Source organism: Chelonoidis abingdonii, chromosome 3 (assembly GCF_003597395.2).
Source record: "Chelonoidis abingdonii isolate Lonesome George chromosome 3, CheloAbing_2.0, whole genome shotgun sequence".
NCBI lineage: Eukaryota > Metazoa > Chordata > Testudines > Testudinidae > Chelonoidis > Chelonoidis abingdonii.
This window is the reverse complement of record NC_133771.1, coordinates 208,827,173-208,844,770: the sequence shown is the minus strand read 5'-3', so window position 1 is coordinate 208,844,770 and position 17,598 is coordinate 208,827,173. Positions and strand designations below refer to the sequence as shown.

At 41.4% G+C, this 17,598-nt stretch overlaps 1 protein-coding gene across 2 annotated transcripts in view; it reads left to right on the top strand.

The window, feature by feature from the left end:
• The window catches only part of PLCB1 (phospholipase C beta 1), a 645,127-nt gene that overhangs the window by 524,045 nt on the left and 103,484 nt on the right, over nt 1–17,598 (top strand). For both annotated transcript variants that reach the window (XM_075064491.1, XM_075064492.1), the window contains exons 27-29: nt 3,780–3,957; nt 14,165–14,241; nt 14,347–14,436. In XM_075064491.1, the coding sequence (XP_074920592.1) occupies nt 3,780–3,957; nt 14,165–14,241; nt 14,347–14,436 (345 nt within the window). The remainder of the gene's footprint in view (nt 1–3,779; nt 3,958–14,164; nt 14,242–14,346; nt 14,437–17,598) is intronic.

Below are 17,598 nucleotides of genomic sequence, written 5' to 3'. Positions count from 1 at the left end.
ACCCACTGTCATCTGTATGGTACTCTCATGGGATTCAGCTGTTCTGATAATCTATTCTTTTTAGGGTGACCATATGGCCTGTTTTGCCCGGGACAGCCCCTTTCTTAAGCCCTGCCCCAGCCGTTCCTTTTTTTGTCTGGCAAAAGTGAGCATTTGTCCCCTTTGCTCTTGCCAACATTTGTCAAAGAAGTGCGGTGTGGAGAAACATGTGGAGGGGCGAGACCAGCCCGGTGCAGGGGGAGAGGCAAGGCTGGAGTGACCAGGGATGGGGGGTGGGGGGCGGGGGGCAGGCAGAGCACTAATGACCAGTGATAGCCTTGTGCAGGGGGAGGGAAGAGGGAGGAGGAGTCAGGGCTCAGGTGAGTGGTTTGGTCCCACCCGTGCAGGGGGAGGGGGAGGAGAGGCCCTTGGGCCAGCCATATGCAGTGTCCTGTTCTCTCTTTCAGAAATATGGTCACCCTAATTCTTTTACAAATTGCACACACTTGATTGTGGCATTCCCACATGCCCTGAGTAAGAGGCTGCACCTAGGTGCATGAGCAGACAAGGGACCAACTCACAACTACAGAGTCACAATTCAATCCCTGATTCCCTCCTTGCTGCAGACAGGAGGTAATCTGCATCAGCTCTTTACTGGCACAGATGGCTTGCCTCTCCTAGCAGGGACAGTTGTACTAGCTGATGTGCTTTTGCAAAGTGCCACACGCTTCCCATGCCTCCCTGCTTTTCTTCAGGAAAAGAGGAGGGGTATCCCCAGGGATGCAGCTCCCTCTCCTTTACACTGTAACTCATGCATGTAGTCCACAGGAGGGAGATAAGAGACCACCTTATGCCCCTTTACTCCCCTGCAGATGCAAATAGGACAACCCATGATCTGGCCCAATACGAGCAAACAAATGGTTTTAAGTCCCACAGTGTGAATTCTAAAGGTGCAACCCTAGAGATGAAAATCAAAATTGTTTCTGTTTTATCTGTGGCAAAGAAGGGCCATTCTTAACTTATGTCTGCCGCCAAACTGGAACCCTGGAAAGAATTGTTAATAGAATACTAAGAATTAGACCTATTCCTTGAATTGAACACCTGATAGATTTACTGACTAACAGCTGAAAGTAATCGAATAAATTTCAAAATATGAATTCTCTAGACCACGTGGTGATGATTGATTTATTGTAAGTAGATCTAGGCAAGATGTTATGGCTCCTTCCCTTTATGCAGTCCCTTTCTGTGCCCAGTCTACTTTTCAATCCTCCATTACCCTGTATTTTTTTGTTTGTGTGAAAGTGATTTTTTTTTAGTTTCTTAGAAAATAAAGGGGTACAGGCACTCCAGTTATTTCTGTCAATTTGATGTGGGAAGTGTACTGTGACTCACTAAATCTTTCGAATACTCTCATTTCGTGCATGTAGCAGTGAACTATTTATCAATAAAGACCCCTAAAAACAACAACTACAAACACTTACGCAAAATATATTTACCCATGTGCCTAAGTTTATGTAGGATTAGATGCTAATAATACCACCATTGAATCTGCTTAATCAGGGATGCCTTTTGGTAGAGTTCTGTTCATCCCAATTATACAGCATTTTCATTTAATTATAATTTATTTAAATGTAGTAAACATTACAGCATCATTCTGCAACTCATTTAATTCAAATAAACACCATTACATTCTAAGTCCTTTTTATTATTTCATAAAATTGACTACTTGCAATTCATCATAGCTTTTAAAATATGAAAACCATGAACATTTTTTAAAAAAAATCTCTGGGAGACAAGCAGAGGGAAAAAACCAAGAATGATTTCTGGCCTCTGACTTCCATAACAACACCTCTGATTGTAACTGGCAGGAAATTAGCCCACAAATCATTCCCAGAATGCAACTTGGCCATTTATGATTGTCCAATGACAGAACTCTCATTCAACTTAATAGGAATTTTGTACTTCTAAAGCAGCCTCCCCATATTTAAGTGACTTAGAATTTGACATTCTGAAAACAGAATACAGCCAAAGTTTGAGTCGATACAATTCTTTAGCGCTGTTTGTCAGCTGTGTTACGCAGAAATTTGTAATCTGCTATATGGTCCAGTGCCAACATGCAGGACGGAAATCTGTAGGAATATGGATCAGGGCATATTCTTTCATGTTTAAAGTTTTGTTTTGTTTAGATTGTTATTATTTTACCTTAATCCTTTAACTTTATGCACTGTTTATCTCACTCTCACATGCGCTGCTCCCTCATCAATCCCTTTCCCTGCCCTTGTTCGTTTACCTTTCTTTCCCAAGAGCAAAAATCTCATTCTGCTTCTTAGGGAGTTTAGTTTTTTAATTCTTTTTTTAATTTTTCCTTTGCTCCTGTGTGCTGCCTTACTCAGTTTCCTACTCCTCTGCTACTTTCCTTTTTCACAGAAGTCCACAGTTCTGCAATTCATTAAATACTTGCACACAAATGCACACACATTCACTGTACATAACTTCCAAAGGAGAGTAAGTTAGCAAATATAGGGATGTTCCTAGCTCCTGAACAAACACTGGCAAGGCTTTTTATAAATGCAAGCCTCGGGTTAGGTTTCTAAATCCCCGCTTAGGCACCTAAATAGGTGACTTGATTTTCAAAAGGCTCATGACCTAAGAACTTCCATTATTCTTACTGAGGGCTGGGCTATTTTGAAAATCAAGGCAGAGCTCTGACCTTGCCCGCCACCCCACCCCCGTGGGTCCTGCGCTTCTAGGCGGTATATGCCAGCCTCAGTGGCTCACTGTGATCCTCCACGTAGCCCTTCTCTCTCTAGGGCCAGGATTAGAGTCTACTGAGCCCTTTTCATCATAGGCCAGCAGGGAGGTTGGTGAGAGAACTCCCACAGTCTCTGTTCAGGCCCCTGTCCTGACAGGGGCCCGACTTCGCCTCCCAGGAGATGTTCCTATAGTGGTGGGTTGGGGGGAACCCGGGCCCACTCTCTACTCTGGGTTCTGGCCCAGGGACCCTAATGGTAGCAGCTGTTGGCAGCCAACCTTTCACTGCCCATTTCCCTGGGCCACTTCCCCACAGCTCTCCTGCTTCTCCCTTCTTCACCCTTAGGGCTCCCTTACTGATGGTTTGGGGGTGTCTTCATTAACCAGCCCATCAGCTGCACTTCCTCTCCCCTGACTGATGGGAGTAAGCCCTTTTTATAGTATCAGTGGGACCTTAATTAGAGTCAGGTGATCACATTAACCTAATGGCCTCACCTGACTCTTTGCAGGTTAATTAGAGTCAGGTGTTCTCATTTGCCTGGAGCAGCCCCTACTCTGGTCAGTCAGGGAACAGAAAACTGTGGCCAGTATATCTGCCTTCTGCTATTCTGCTGTACCCAACTGGCCTGGGTCTATCACACCACTTATTTAGGTGCATAAATGTGAACTTACACCCAGTTTGGGAAAATGTTGGCGATTATGTTTATTACTTATTTATATTGATCCTGATTCTCCACTGCACTGCAATGCACCTTGTGCAAATTGAGTTTAAACCACTATAGCCATCACCACCACAATATTACATGTTTTGCACTCATTTTGCATGGAAAATGCAAATCAGTGGAGAAACCAGCCAATCATTTTAAGTATGTGGTAGATAGTATAATTGTACTAGTAAGAATATACAACTCAGAGAGACTTATGCATTCTCAGTGGGCTACAGCTTCTACTTTAGAGAATTGCTAAAAAAGAAAAGAAAAAGAAAAAAACTGGAATTGTATTAACTGTACCTACTGATTGAGTTATCGCTATTCCATATGTCTTTGCAGATGTGAAACTGGCAGCCCGGATCACAGTTCAACTATTGAACAAGAACTGGCTGCCCTTGACTCAGAAATGACCCAGAAGTTAATAGAACTAAAGGAAAAGCAACAACAGCAGCTCCTCAATCTCCGACAGGAACAGTATTATAGTGAAAAGTATCAGAAGCGAGAACATATTAAGCTGGTAAGTGTAAAGACTCACGGCTTATGCTGCTTTTTTCTCAGTCATTAGTGGAAGTTAGGTATTGTTATTAATTCAGTTGCATTTTGTCCTGCACTTCCCTTCCCGGACTCCAGTTCTGAGCCTTAATTTATCCAGGTCCACAACGTGCATTCTGTGTTCAGTGAAAACAAAACTGTGGCTAATGATAGATGGTGACTTGGGCATGAAACCACACAAATAAACTAGTCAAACGCCACATGTAAGACTGACTGTTACTCATTTGCTTGGGCTACCAGCATCACAGGGAGGTGAGAAAGAGAGTAGCCTCCATGCTGCTTCTCCTCCTACCACCCAGAAATGGGTGAAGCTAAACTCTGGCACTCCTCACCAACTTGAACACTCCAGCCAGCAGAGCTGAGTGAGCACTGAAGGGAATGTAAACCTGCTGCTTCCACTGTGGAGCAAGGGAGCGATCAGGGAGGGAATTGTGACTGATAGTCTGGTCTACTCCTGCAGCTGTACAGATGTGCACTGATTCTTGCTAGGGCAGATTATAAACTGACAGTCTTACATACACACAGAGTTGGTCAGGGAATTTTTACAGCAAATGCCAGTTTGTCAAAACTGAAACTTTTCATGGAAGTATATCGATTTCTATGAAACTTTTAGAGCAAGCAGAAGATATAGAATGGAATGCCAAAGCAGTTCCATGGCTTCCAAGAATATTTTTATGAGCTATATAAATATAGCAAGCGAGACTTTCAGATGCACTCAGCATTGGTCTACTCTGCTCCCTTTGAAGTCAGTGGTAAAATTCCCACTGATTTCAACAAGGGCAGAATTATACCAACCACAAGCACTCGGCTTCCCCAGTGGTAAAAGTGGAACAATGATACGCACCTCCTTTGTAAACTGCTTTGAGACATATGGATGAAAAGTGCTATATAAGAGCTAGGCATTTACTATTATTGAAAATCCTGCTCACAAGGTGTGACATAGGTGAAAATATTTTTTCTTGGAGGTTTTAGTTATTTGTTGATTGACAGTTGCCGCTGCGGGTTGTATTATCAGTGAAAGGACTGGGCCAGAGATGGAGAAGCCTCAAGGAAACTGTAACCTCATGGGGTATTTTGATAAGGCACACAATGATCTTACTAATCAGCAGTAAGCAAGATGAGAATAGAAGTAAGCTCTGACAGGTCTGTGGAGTGGGTGGAACATCCTGACTCATACAAGTTAAACAGAGGCAAAAGAAGGAGAGATGGAATGTCCAGTGGTTAGGGCCCTAACCTGGGACTCTGGAAGCCCAGGTTGGATTCCCTGCTCTACCACAGACTAACTGTATAAGCATTGGCAAGTCAGTTAGCCTCTATTTGCCTTAGTTCCCCATCTGTAACATGGAGATAATAGAACTTCTCTACCTACAGGGTTGTTGCAAGGATAAATACATTAAAGATGAGAGCTGATCACATAGTACAGTGATGGGAACTATCTAGGTATCTTACACAGAGGACCTATTTAGTTGTCTGTTCCATCCCTTTGTTCCTTTGTTTCCATCTCTTTGTTTCTCTGAGAAACTATGTGTTTCTAGCTTCCTTCTATGCTCCAGCTAGCAGCTAGTCAGCAAGTTGTAGTGTTTGCAGTTACACTTTGTAATTTCCTATCTGGAGCGCTCACCCTCAAGGTGACATAGCCCATCATAAGAACAGCTACAGATGTAGTCCACCTATGACTCAGTGTTACTGTTCTGCCATCATTTCTCAAGTAGCTAAGGTGCTCAGGCTTAGAAAAAATTGCAGTTAGAAAATTTCCGTTTGATATAACATGTTAGTGATAAAGACTTTTAAAATCCTTTGTCTTGGCTCTCTGCCAGCACTCAAAGCAATACATTTTCCTTAAGGTAATTGAGAAATTCTCTTTCTGTTCATTCCTCACAAAAAGCTACGTGTTCTCTTGTTACCTGAAAAGGTTTGTGTACTCTGACATACGTCAAAGGTCATGAAAAGCAAAAAATGTATGATGTTGCATGATGGGAAAAAAATCCACACAATTTAATTTACTGAGTTATTTTTTTATTATATACGTAAGTCTCACAGAGTGACTGAATACTTATATATTTTTGAAAAACACAGCACTAATAAAAATTAACTGGCAAAGCAAGAAAGGGTAGGAGTGTGCTTGTCATCTCTGCCTCTTTTGTAGTTTATCATCAAAGTTAAGGCAGAGATCTTGTCCCCATATAAGTCCAGGGGAGCTTGGCCATTGTGTTTAACCAAGCCAGGATTTCTCCCTCAGTCCCTAACTTGCAGTTGGGTCCACACAGAGATCCACTTTTTGATTGCTGGATCAAGGACTTGGTTTGTATTTTGCACTGTAGACTTTGGACCGTTTGTAATGCAGAATCTTGTTTAAAATACAGTTTTTGAAAAAACTTGTGCTTAAAAACACTGAGTGGCTGCCCCGGAACCCCAGTGAATGCAGCAAGGTTCTTTGAAGTGCAAGTCCAACAGAATCTGGCTGCTTCTATACAGTACACATAGTGTTGTAATTTTTAATATTCATCTGTTAAAAAAACAACGTAAACAACCCTTCTGTAATATCAGTAGTTTTCATTTTTAAAATGTCTTCAGTTTATTTTCTATAGAGGTTTAGGTGGGAACTTTTCATGTTGATGTATCCTTTTGCTGATGTCTCATGCATCTGACGAAGTGCGTATTCGCCCACAAAAGCTCATGCTCCAATATGTCTGTTAGTCTGTAAGATGCCACAGGACTCTTTGCTGCTTTTGCTATAGTTTGTTGATACGTTCATACCTTCAGGAAGATAGATATAGATTTTTTTCCCTCTGGAAAAAAATTGAATGTAATTGTGTAATTAGACTGTATCATAATGCATATGTAAAAGGGGGTCAAATTAGAGTGGGATGAGCAACCTTAGTTCTGGCATTTCCTAATTTTTGGGTGCTTGACTTTTCAACTTTAATAACGTTCTTTCAATGTAGCTTTTTTTAGTGTAATTTCCCAAATTTTCTAAAAAAAGCAAACTGAAAAAGTAGACATTCCATCATGTGGCATCATACTGACACCACGTGGATCAGCAGCAGGTTTGGAACTTTTAGGTCCATGCTACAGACCTCTGCCACTTCAGCTAACAAAGTGGGTTGTCGTGCTGTATCCGGCGCAGCACTGGAGGTGATGGGATCCTTCGTGAATGGGTTTCACAGATGCTTGCTGACAGATGAGAAATGGTGAGGCTCAGGAATCTTGGGTTCCATTCAGAGCTCTGGAAGGGAGTGTGCTCATGGGGGAAAGGTAAAAACTCTTCTGCCTTTTTTCTTCCCACGCGTGACCCTGTCTGACTCATCTGCTCCAACCTGTCCCAGTCTCAAGTCCCAATCTCCTTATTTACCCATTTCCAGTTACCCCCCATCCCGCCTCCCCCCACCCAGTACTTTGTCCCCAGTCTCCTTGCCTAGCCATGCCCCTACCCTGCTGTCAGCTCCTTGTCCAATCTGTCTGTATCTCTCTCTCTCACCATGGCCTTCTGCTGTGACTCTTTCTCCATCCCAGTTGGTTTCCAGTCCCAATCTCCCTCCTCAGGCTCCTCATCCGATTTCTGCGACCCTTATCCCAGTTCTCCCCTCGCACCTGAGTTCCTTGTCTGCTCTGTCTCCTTTCCCCTTTTACTTTGTTCCCTCTGTTGCAGTTTCAGGGCCGATGCACCTGTTTCCCCCCTCACCGTCCATCAGTGGCATCCATTCTAGGCTTCTGGCTCCCAGCCGTCACCTAACTTGAGCAGAGTCCTGCATCTGACTCTCTTCTGACCAGGGTTTTTTAAAGCTGCACAGTTGCCTGCCTTACACTGTGATATCGCCAGCAAGCCAGACTGCCTGAACAGGCCAGGATCTGCACTTTGCATTCTCTCTGATTACTATGAACAGTGTGATTGCCAGCAGTTATGAGTTACCACTCAGCTCCTTCTAACCAAGCACATTTATTCTTAAGGTGGAAGCATTACAGAAAAAACATATTAAAAGCAATAAAAAAACCTACCTGCTAAAAAGCTTACCAGAGGTGACTCCCAACTCCAACGTTGGGCTCTGGTAGATGTCAGTCCTTCAAAACCCAAAGCTGGGTTTTCCCCAGTGTTGCAAGGTTATCGCTGTCTCACATTCAGAACCTGAAGCCAGGCTGGGCAGTTCAGCCATTTCTTTACACCCCTTGGGTCTTTGATCTCCAGTCTCTGGAAACAAACAATCAGCAGACAAAGACTTAGCCACAGGACATAGCTTCAAAAGGCAGGAGTTTTGCATAACCACAGATGGGAAACTTTCATTAATTTCCCCCCAGGCGTACCCCAGGAAATCCACTTAAAACTTATTATCCATTCTTGTCTGGCACATTTTTAGGATAGTCCTTTGAACTGCCATGCCTCACATCATATCTCCCCCCTACAGAGGTAACATACAATCCTGGCCCACAATAATACATAAACTTTGCATTTAATACAATGGAACCCAAAGATACTTAGGACTTTTCTACACTTTCCAGGAGATTAACATGCAGTGATCAATGCATCGGCAGTTGCTTTAGTGCATCTAGTGAAGACCTGCTAAATCGACTGCAGATCGCTCTCCCGTCGACATAGCATAGTGTGGACCCCGCAGTAAATAGATCTAAGCGACATCGACTTGAGTTACGCTATTAATGTAACTCAAATTGCATAGCTTAGCTCAACTTTCCCAGGTAGTGTAGCCAAGACCAATCCCAGTTTTCTCCCTGGATCCCAGTCCCAGTCCCCTTGCAAACCAATCCCAGGCTCCACCTCCTACTGCAAGTCCCAGTCTCCTTGTTCAGCCAGCCCCAGTTTCTTTCTCCCCTCCCCTGCCAGCCTCCAGTCCCAGTTTCCTTTCTGCCTCTCATTGGCTTAATCTACTTCTCCCACCCCATCCCCCCACTGCTTCAGCTCTTCTCCCCTCTGCATTTGGATCAGTGGAGCTGCACCGATGCAGCATTTGTAGTGTGGACATGCCCTCTGCCTCTTACAACTATGTGAGATTTAAGTCTGAAGCTAACTCCCTGCTTGCTGTAAGACAAGGGATCTTAATTGGGTCACACTGTGCAAATTAAGGTCCCACCCCTATTAGGAGCTCTGTGTGAGTGCTGGGATCTGCCTGCAAAACTCGTTGCAGGACGGAGGCCTAAAGGCTCTCAGGGACACTGCCATTTTCTAAAACTACCGAGTTCAAATGTATTGTCTCTTCAATGTTCTTTCATTGTGTGAAATGCATGTGGAATGCTCTCACTTATCTGATAACTTGTCTTGGTGAATGGGAGACGTGTGATTATACGGAGAAAGTGTTTATGGTGCATTCATAAAGACAGCTATTGTTCATTTCACGTTACGAAGGTGCTGTTCATGACTCCATGGTTAAGGTTGGAGTTTGATTTTGCACTTAAAGAAGCCTTGTTTTATATGAAAAATGCAGTATATCCTCAACAAACTTCCAGTGCTTACTCTCTGAGTGTAGATTGGATTTTCTGAGAATTTACAAGTAGGGCTGTGAAGCGATTAAAAAAATTAATTGCAATTAGTTGTGTGATTAAAAAGATTAATCACGAGTAATTGCTCAATTGTGCTAATAAACAATAATACAATGCATTTTAAAATATTTGTGGATGTTTTCTATATTTTCAAATATATCGATTTAAATTACAACACAGAATACAAAGTGGCCAGTGCTCACTTTGTATTTATTTTTTATTACAAATATTTTCACTGTAAAAAACAAAACACCTCATACAAGTACTGTAGTGCAAACTTTTTATCATGAAACTTTAACTTACAAATGTAGAATTATGTACAAAAAAAATTTAAAAATAAAACAATGTAAAACTTAAGAGCAGGGGTAGGCACACCAAAGGCAGCACGCGAGCTGATTTTCAGTGGCACTCACACTGCCCGGGTCCTGGTCACCAGTCCAGAGGGCTCTGAATTTTAATTTAATTTTAAATGAAGCTTCTTAAACATTTTAAAAACCGTATTTACTTTACATACAACAATAGTTTAGTTATATATTATAGACTTATAGAAAGAGACCTTCTAAAAATGTTAAAAAGTATTACTGGCACACAAAACCTTAAATTAGAGTGAATAAATGAAGACTCGGCATACCACTTCCAAAAGGTGGCTGACCCTTGCTTTAGAGCCTACAAGTCCAATCAGTCCTAATTCTTGTTCAGACAAATCACCCAGACAACCAAGTTTGTTTACATTTGCAGGAGATAATGCTTCCTGCTTCTTGTTTACGTCACCTGAAAGTGAGAACAGGCATTCGCATGGCACTGTTGTAGCCATCGTCACAAGCTATTTACATGCCAGATGCGCTAAAGATTCATATGTCCCTTCATGCTTCAACCACCATTCCAGAGGACATGAGTCCATGCTTATGATGGGTTCTGCTCGATAACAATCCAAAGCAGTGTGGACCGATGCATGTTCATTTTCATCGTCTGAGTCAGCAGAAGGTTAATTTTCTTTTTTGGTGGTTTGGGTTCTGTAGTTTCCGCAACAGTGTTGCTCTTTTAAGACTTCTGAAAGCATGTTCCACACCTCATCCCTCTCAGATTTTGGAAGGCACTTGGGTTTCTTAAATCTTGGGTCAAGTGCTATAACTATCTTTAGAAATTTCCAATTGGTATCTTCTTTGAATTTGGTCAGATTTGCAGTGAAAGTGTTCTTTAAACAAACAACATGTGCTGGGTCATAATCGGAGACTGCTGTAACATGAAATATATGGCAGAATGTGGGTAAAACAGAGCAGGAGACGTATAAGTCTCCCCCCCAGGAGTTCACTCACAAATTTAATTAACACCCTATTTTTTTAACGAGCATCATCAGCATGGAAGCATGTCCTCTGGAACGATGGCTGAAGCATGAAGAGACATATGAATCTTTATTGCATCTGGTACATAAATATCTTGCGACACCAGCTACAACAGTGCCATGCAAACGCCTATTCTCACTTTCAGGTGACATTTTTTTTTTAGAAATTGGCTGAACAAGAAGTAGGACTGGGTGGACTTGTAGAGTCTAAAGTTTTACATTGTTTTGTTTTTGAGTTCAGTTATGTAACAAAAAAACTACATTTGTAAGTTGGACTTTCATGATAAACAGATTGCACTACAGTACTTGTGTGAGGTGAATTGAATAATACTATTTCTTTTGTTTATCGTTTGTACAGTGCAAATATTTGTAATCAAAAATAATATAAAGTAACCACTGTATATTTTGTATTCTGTCTTGTAACTGAAATCAGTACATATGAAAATATAGAAAAGCGTCCCAAAATATTTAATACATTTCCATTGATATTCTATTGTTTAACAGTGCGATTAATCCCATTTTTTTTTTAATTGTGATTAATTTTTTGAGTTAATTGCGTGAATTAACTGCGATTAATCAATGGCTCTGTTTATAAGTAAATATCTTAATTAATTTGAGTTAAGGTTAATTCGAGGTTAATTGAGTTAAAGTTAATTGAGTTAAGGTTAATTAAAAATTTAGCATATCCCAATCTTTTCTTCATCCTCAATTAGCTTAATAAAAGAGGCTCTTCAAACTTTCCATTAGGTACCATGGTTACAATTTTGTGCATAGGCTATATATGTAAAACGATATGTAAAACAGAACAAAAAAACTATGTTAAATAATTATTAAGGATACAAGTCAAGTACTCAAATGTTAGGAAATACTAGCATGTTTAACTGACCCATAAATAAATATTTCCTGGCCTGGGGCCAATTGTTGCCCTTAAGCCCAGTGGGCTGGCCTGGATATGAGCAGGAACCGAATCTCGCCCACTGATTTTATTTCTCTTGTCATCATTCTCTTGATTTTGTCATGTTACATATACTGCATAGGAAAAACTATTGAGGATAGTCAAGAGGAATTTAACTGCTTTTGGTGAAAATTACTAGCCATTATGGGAATTCACTATTTCTGAAATGCTCTCCACTTGATTTTTCTCCTGGCTGATTTGAGGTCATCTTAAAAGTTGGAATCACCTTTGCCCAAGCAATATTTCTTTATCTCTCAAGATAAATAGTGAATTGATTCTCAGTGGCACTTTCTGCTAATGGCAGGTTTGAATAGGTCCTGAATCTGAGTCAGCATTCGAATTCCTTTCCAGGCCAGACACAAGACTGGCTCTCGCTTTCTCTCTCAAGATTGCTCTATCTCATTTGCCTTCACCTTTCTTTCTTCCTCACAAGCACACTCTTAAGAGATAAATCATCATTGAACGACATGAGGATTTGGTAAGCACTTGGTATTCCCAATGTTGAATGATGCATTCCACTGACAAGAAGCTGTGAGGAGAACATTGCACAGTTACGCACTCAAAGTGAGGACATGCCAAAGTTAAGGAGGCGTTCAGACCCTTATCACTTCCCCCTTGGGCTTTATAGTCTGGTCTGTGTTTATGTGATCACAAGCTGTTTCTCAGATAACAGAAAGTCATATAGCATTTTTCCTGTAGCATTCCTGTTGCATATCTGTATCATTTTGAAGTATTGTGTCCCTTCCTACACAAGATCGGGGCCACCTGGGGGGGCAGGGCAAGTGGGGGAATTTTCCCCAGGTCCTGCAGGGGCCTTGCAAGCCCTGGCCCCGGCGGCGGTCCTGGTCTTCGGTGGCATTTCTGCGGCGGGGGATCCTTCAGTGCTGCCAAAGACATGGAGTGACTGAAGGGCCGCCTGCTGCTGCGGAAATGCTGCCGAAGACCCGGACCACCACCTGGTGAGAACCAGTGCCACAGCTCCCCCACTTTGCTCTAAGCCCTCTGAATCCTCTGTGCAGCCCTACATAACATACCACAGGTTAACTGTAGCAGAGTAATATGCAATGTGCCTTTGTGTTTGCAGTTGGAGACCAGAAAGTAAACTCCTTGCTTACCCTGATGAGCAGTTATATGATTATTCCAATGTCCTCAGGAAGCTGCCCTTGGTTTTCGTAATGAGCTATGTCTAAAATGGGCTGTGTCTTATCTTTTTATTTGGAATGTTAAATTTGTATTACTTTTGTGCAAACAACCCTTTTGGACTAGTATATAATTATTTTGTAGGGCTTCATATTGTCTGTAAACTCATTTCCCTGCGTACATTTACATTTCAAAACACATAATGACTGTTCCCCAAGCTTGGTTACATTTTCTGAATTGTTCAGTTATGAAGTGTTATGATAATTACTTTTTCGATAAGAAACATTCTGACAGTTTCCTCTGAGCTTTATTTTCTCTGATGAAAATTTGCTTCACAGACAAATGAGAATTCTGTCTTAGTTGTATACTTTGTTATTCTGTACTTCCAGAAGAGGGTTTATACCTAATACCCTCCTTTTGTTTTCTGCAAATAGGAAATAAAATTTGGATTTTACTAACTACCCTTTATTATACATTCTCTATTTCATGGTTCTAAATGTGTATCTGATTTTCACTGAATTATTCCCATAGTGGTCTTCAGGTGAAATATATCAGTGATCCTTTTATATCTCATAACATTGTGAAGTTAGTCCCATATGATGTAGGGAAGTATTATTTCCCTCATTTACAGATGGGGAAACTGAGGCAAAGAGAGGTTTGGGTTGGGTTTTTTTAATAGGGACCACTCTTGTTCTCACTGAAATCAACAGAGGTTTTGTTTCTGCGGGAACAGAATTTGGCCTTAAATTTGCCCACACTCATAGAACAGGTGTCTGGCAGAGCCAGAACTCAGATCTTCTGAGTCCCAGTCCTGTGTTTTAACCTGTAGTCCTTGCTTCCTAGATATGAGCAAAGAGTCCCTTCTAACCCAATATGCATGAATCTATTACTTCTACCTGGTCACACAAAAATCAAAATCGTTACAAATGACAGAATTCTGTTCATGGCAACTGTATACCACACTTGCAGAGAAACTGAACTAGACAAAGGCACAGAGAGTCAGTTGTAATTTATCGATGACCACAATTATTCTTGTTCATAAGTAGGAAAACGCCTGGAAGCTAATGAGATTTTTATGTGTAAGTCCACAGTCCTCAAGAAGACAATCCATGCTTAACTGATAGAAGTGCTACTAACTTTTAATCACATATACATACTGGTGATGATATAACATCTACATCTTTGAAGAAATCTTGGATTATTTATGATGACAAAAATGTAAAATGTTCATTGTTTGGCTTTTTTTAGCTCATTCAGAAGCTGACAGATGTGGCAGAGGAATGTCAGAGCAGCCAGTTAAAGAAACTGAAAGAGACTTGTGAAAAGTAAGATGCTACTCTCATATAACTAACTAAATCTTCTTCAGCATCTGACTTCTGGTTGAAATATGTATGTGTGTGTAGGCTTATCTTTATTTCTCTTTCCTGTAGAGAAAAGAAGGAGTTAAAGAAGAAAATGGACAAGAAGAGGCAGGAGAAGATCACAGAAGCTAAATCCAAGGATAAAAATCAAGTGGACGAGTAAGTGTATTCTAAAATTGTGTTTGATTTTATGACGAGGTTCAAGGACATTTGGTCCATGTGACATCAAAAGAAAAGCCTCAACTAGAAGATCAGTATGCAGGCAGTAAGGGGTCACCAAAGGAACCATGCCACCTCCTATTGAATGAATCCAAACCTCTCCTCCACATGTAGGGTGAATAAGACTGTTGGCTTCAAATCAACATTGTAAAGTGACTCATGTGGGAGTGTTCGTGGGATTAGGCCTGGATTTGAGAGACACCCTTAAAACCACTATAAAATTAATGTTCTGTGGGCCATTTTTTTATATGCAGCATACAAGGAAAGGAATGTGGCAGGCTGGCCCCTCCATGGGCGCAGTACTAGTTTGGGTGCCTTGTTTGAGAAATGCAACCTTACCTGCATATTACCTTTTCCTATGTTTAAAAATTTTTAATGTTATTGAATGATAGCATGCACTCAAACTACTGACAGTTCCTGAGCATTTCATTTCACCTCAACAGAGTTTGTTGGGTAGGGAATTTCCTTTCTTTTTAACTTTACCTATTATTAACTCATTTCTGAATGAAACAAACAGCATCGTTATAATAGAAGGTTTGTGGTAGTTTTGTAATGTCACCTCAGATCCTGTGCTATCAATCCTTCTTTCATGATAGCTTTAGCGTTACTCCTGATTTTTCAACAGTGGAAGTGAGAAGAATAGAGTTCTGTGGGTGCAGTATCTGTAAAAAGGTGCAAAAATATTGATTTGATTCATGGCTCACAAATAAGCACAGAATATATCTGGGTAAGTGGGCTACATCCTCCTCTAGTGTGCAGTAAATAGGATTTGTTTGTTTTCCTCAATTCCTTTTTGGTAAATAATTCACAGAGAGAATAGGACATTTTAGGTTGCATTACTGTATTTATTATTAGTTATCAATCTTTGTGTTAGGCCTAGTGGGTCTCAGACCCAGGCTTGTAGAGTTGCTAGACAGGAAACACCTCTGCACTGCTACCCAGTAACAGCTGTAACTCGCTTGTGTATCCCCACCCATGACCCGCTCCGGACACCAGCCACAGGAAGTCCCGCCTCAAGGGGCTTGTGAGGTGGCACTTGATTGGCTCGCTGCTCTATATAAACTCAAGCAGTGTTTCAAGAAGTGTTCAATGTGGGTTATTAGCTAGCTACTGTGACCACCTTGTATTTCCTGTTCCTGAGTCCTGGTATTGATTTTTGCTCTGATTTGGACCTTGACTCCTACGTGGACCCTGCTACCCAGTACTGACCCTCAGCCTGATCTCCGACTTTTCCCTAGCTCTGCCTCTCAGCTGGACCCTCGGCCTGACTATTGACTCTGATACTGACTCTGAACTCCGGTGCTTGTTCTGCCTACTGAGCTCCTGCCACTAGTCCTGCCTAACTCCAGCCAGGAGCCTGATGCTTTGTAATATTTAAAACCAAATTTAAAAAAACACTGCAAAATAATTTAAAAAACCCAAACAAACAAAAAACCAAAACAACCCCCCAAGCTTTTCCACAGAGCCACGATTATACAGTGTTTAATATAGTATTACCACTGTGTATGGTTTGGAGCTTCTTGTTGTAGGAAAAAGAAATGCATATTTTTATTGATAGAAATGAAAGATGGGCTACAGAGATAAAAGAACTACAGTGCATGACCTGAGAACAGACATTAGAGGAATTTAATTAGCACCCTAAAGAGAGGATGACAAAATGGGAATAATAAGTGATAGTGTAAAAGGGGAAGAATTGTTTAAGGTGGTTAAAGTTGGCGTAATGGCACAGAAACAAAATTGGGAAAAACCAGTTAGACATTATGAAAAATGTTCTAACAGTAAAATCCATTGCAGTGTGAAATGATTTGCCTGTAGAGAGATTTCTGAAATATCAACTTAGGTGTTCAAAAGTAGGCAGGTAAAAGTCCCTAAGGCGGCTCCCTCAAACTCCTTGCCCAGGAAAATCCAGTGGAGGCAGCAAAAGGAGCAGGAAACTCGTTATGTTTCTCCTCACTGTTCCAACAAGTGGACGCAGTTTGCCTCTCCCCACTGAAAGAGGTAGCAGGACCTGTGTGCAAACCCAGTGGATCCCGTCAAGACATCCTGTGCCAATTAGGTATTTGAGGATGCTCTCTCACAAATGTGGGAAATCAAAATATGCCCAGATTAATATATTGTGCCAAACTTTGCAGGCTTTCGTTTTCCTATTATCCTTAATTTTCCCCTCGCTCTAGGGTTTGCATAGCTACCTGGAAGCAACATATTTTAATCCCTTATGTATAGGTAGGTTTACCAAGCAATTCAAAATTCTGTTTAACTGCTTAAGTGCTCCTCGATTTTATTGAAATATTGCAGCTACTCCATCATTTGGGGATAGTTTTCTCCCCCCTCTGCAAACTTCACAAACAATAAAGAAACATCTTACACTATATACTCAAATTACTACATGCATCATCTCTAATAAGCTGCATGTTCACTGTGGGCTTGATCCTGTGATCATTGATGTCAATGGCAAAGTTCCCATTAACTTTAATGGTACGGAATCAGGGCCTATATTGACACAGGTAAAATTTTCAAAGGCCCATGAGTGGCTTTGGAACCTAAGTCCCACTGATTTCTAATGTACCTGCACTGTCCCTGCTATGTCTATGGCAGCGTGTGCTAACTCTGGCCAGGCCGTCCTGAAAAAAATCTGTCTAAAAGGTCACTGCAGATGAAGCTGTTGAGATGTTCCTGCCCAAGTACTCCTGCCTTCTCTTAAAGTGGTTGTAAAGAAAACCAATGAAATAGGTCAGTAGAAACCTCTTTTTTGTTGTTACCATTCAGTGTGGCAGCTGAGAAGTTAACCAACATGGCACAACAGCATTGTTATGGAGCAGAACAAGACTCATAGACTCATAGACTCATAGGTCAGAAGGGACCAATATGATCATCTAGTCTGACCTCCTGCACAAGGCAGGCCACAAAACCCTCTGGGGCCTAAAGCCCAATTTCCAGGGGCCCCTAAGAGCAGGGGCCCCAAAACCCCATTTCCAGGGCCCCCTGGAATTAGGGACACTCATAGCCTCATAGACTCATAGACTTATAGGTCAGAAGGGACCAATATGATCATCTAGTCTGACCTCCTGCACAAGGCAGGCCACAAAACCCTACCCATACACA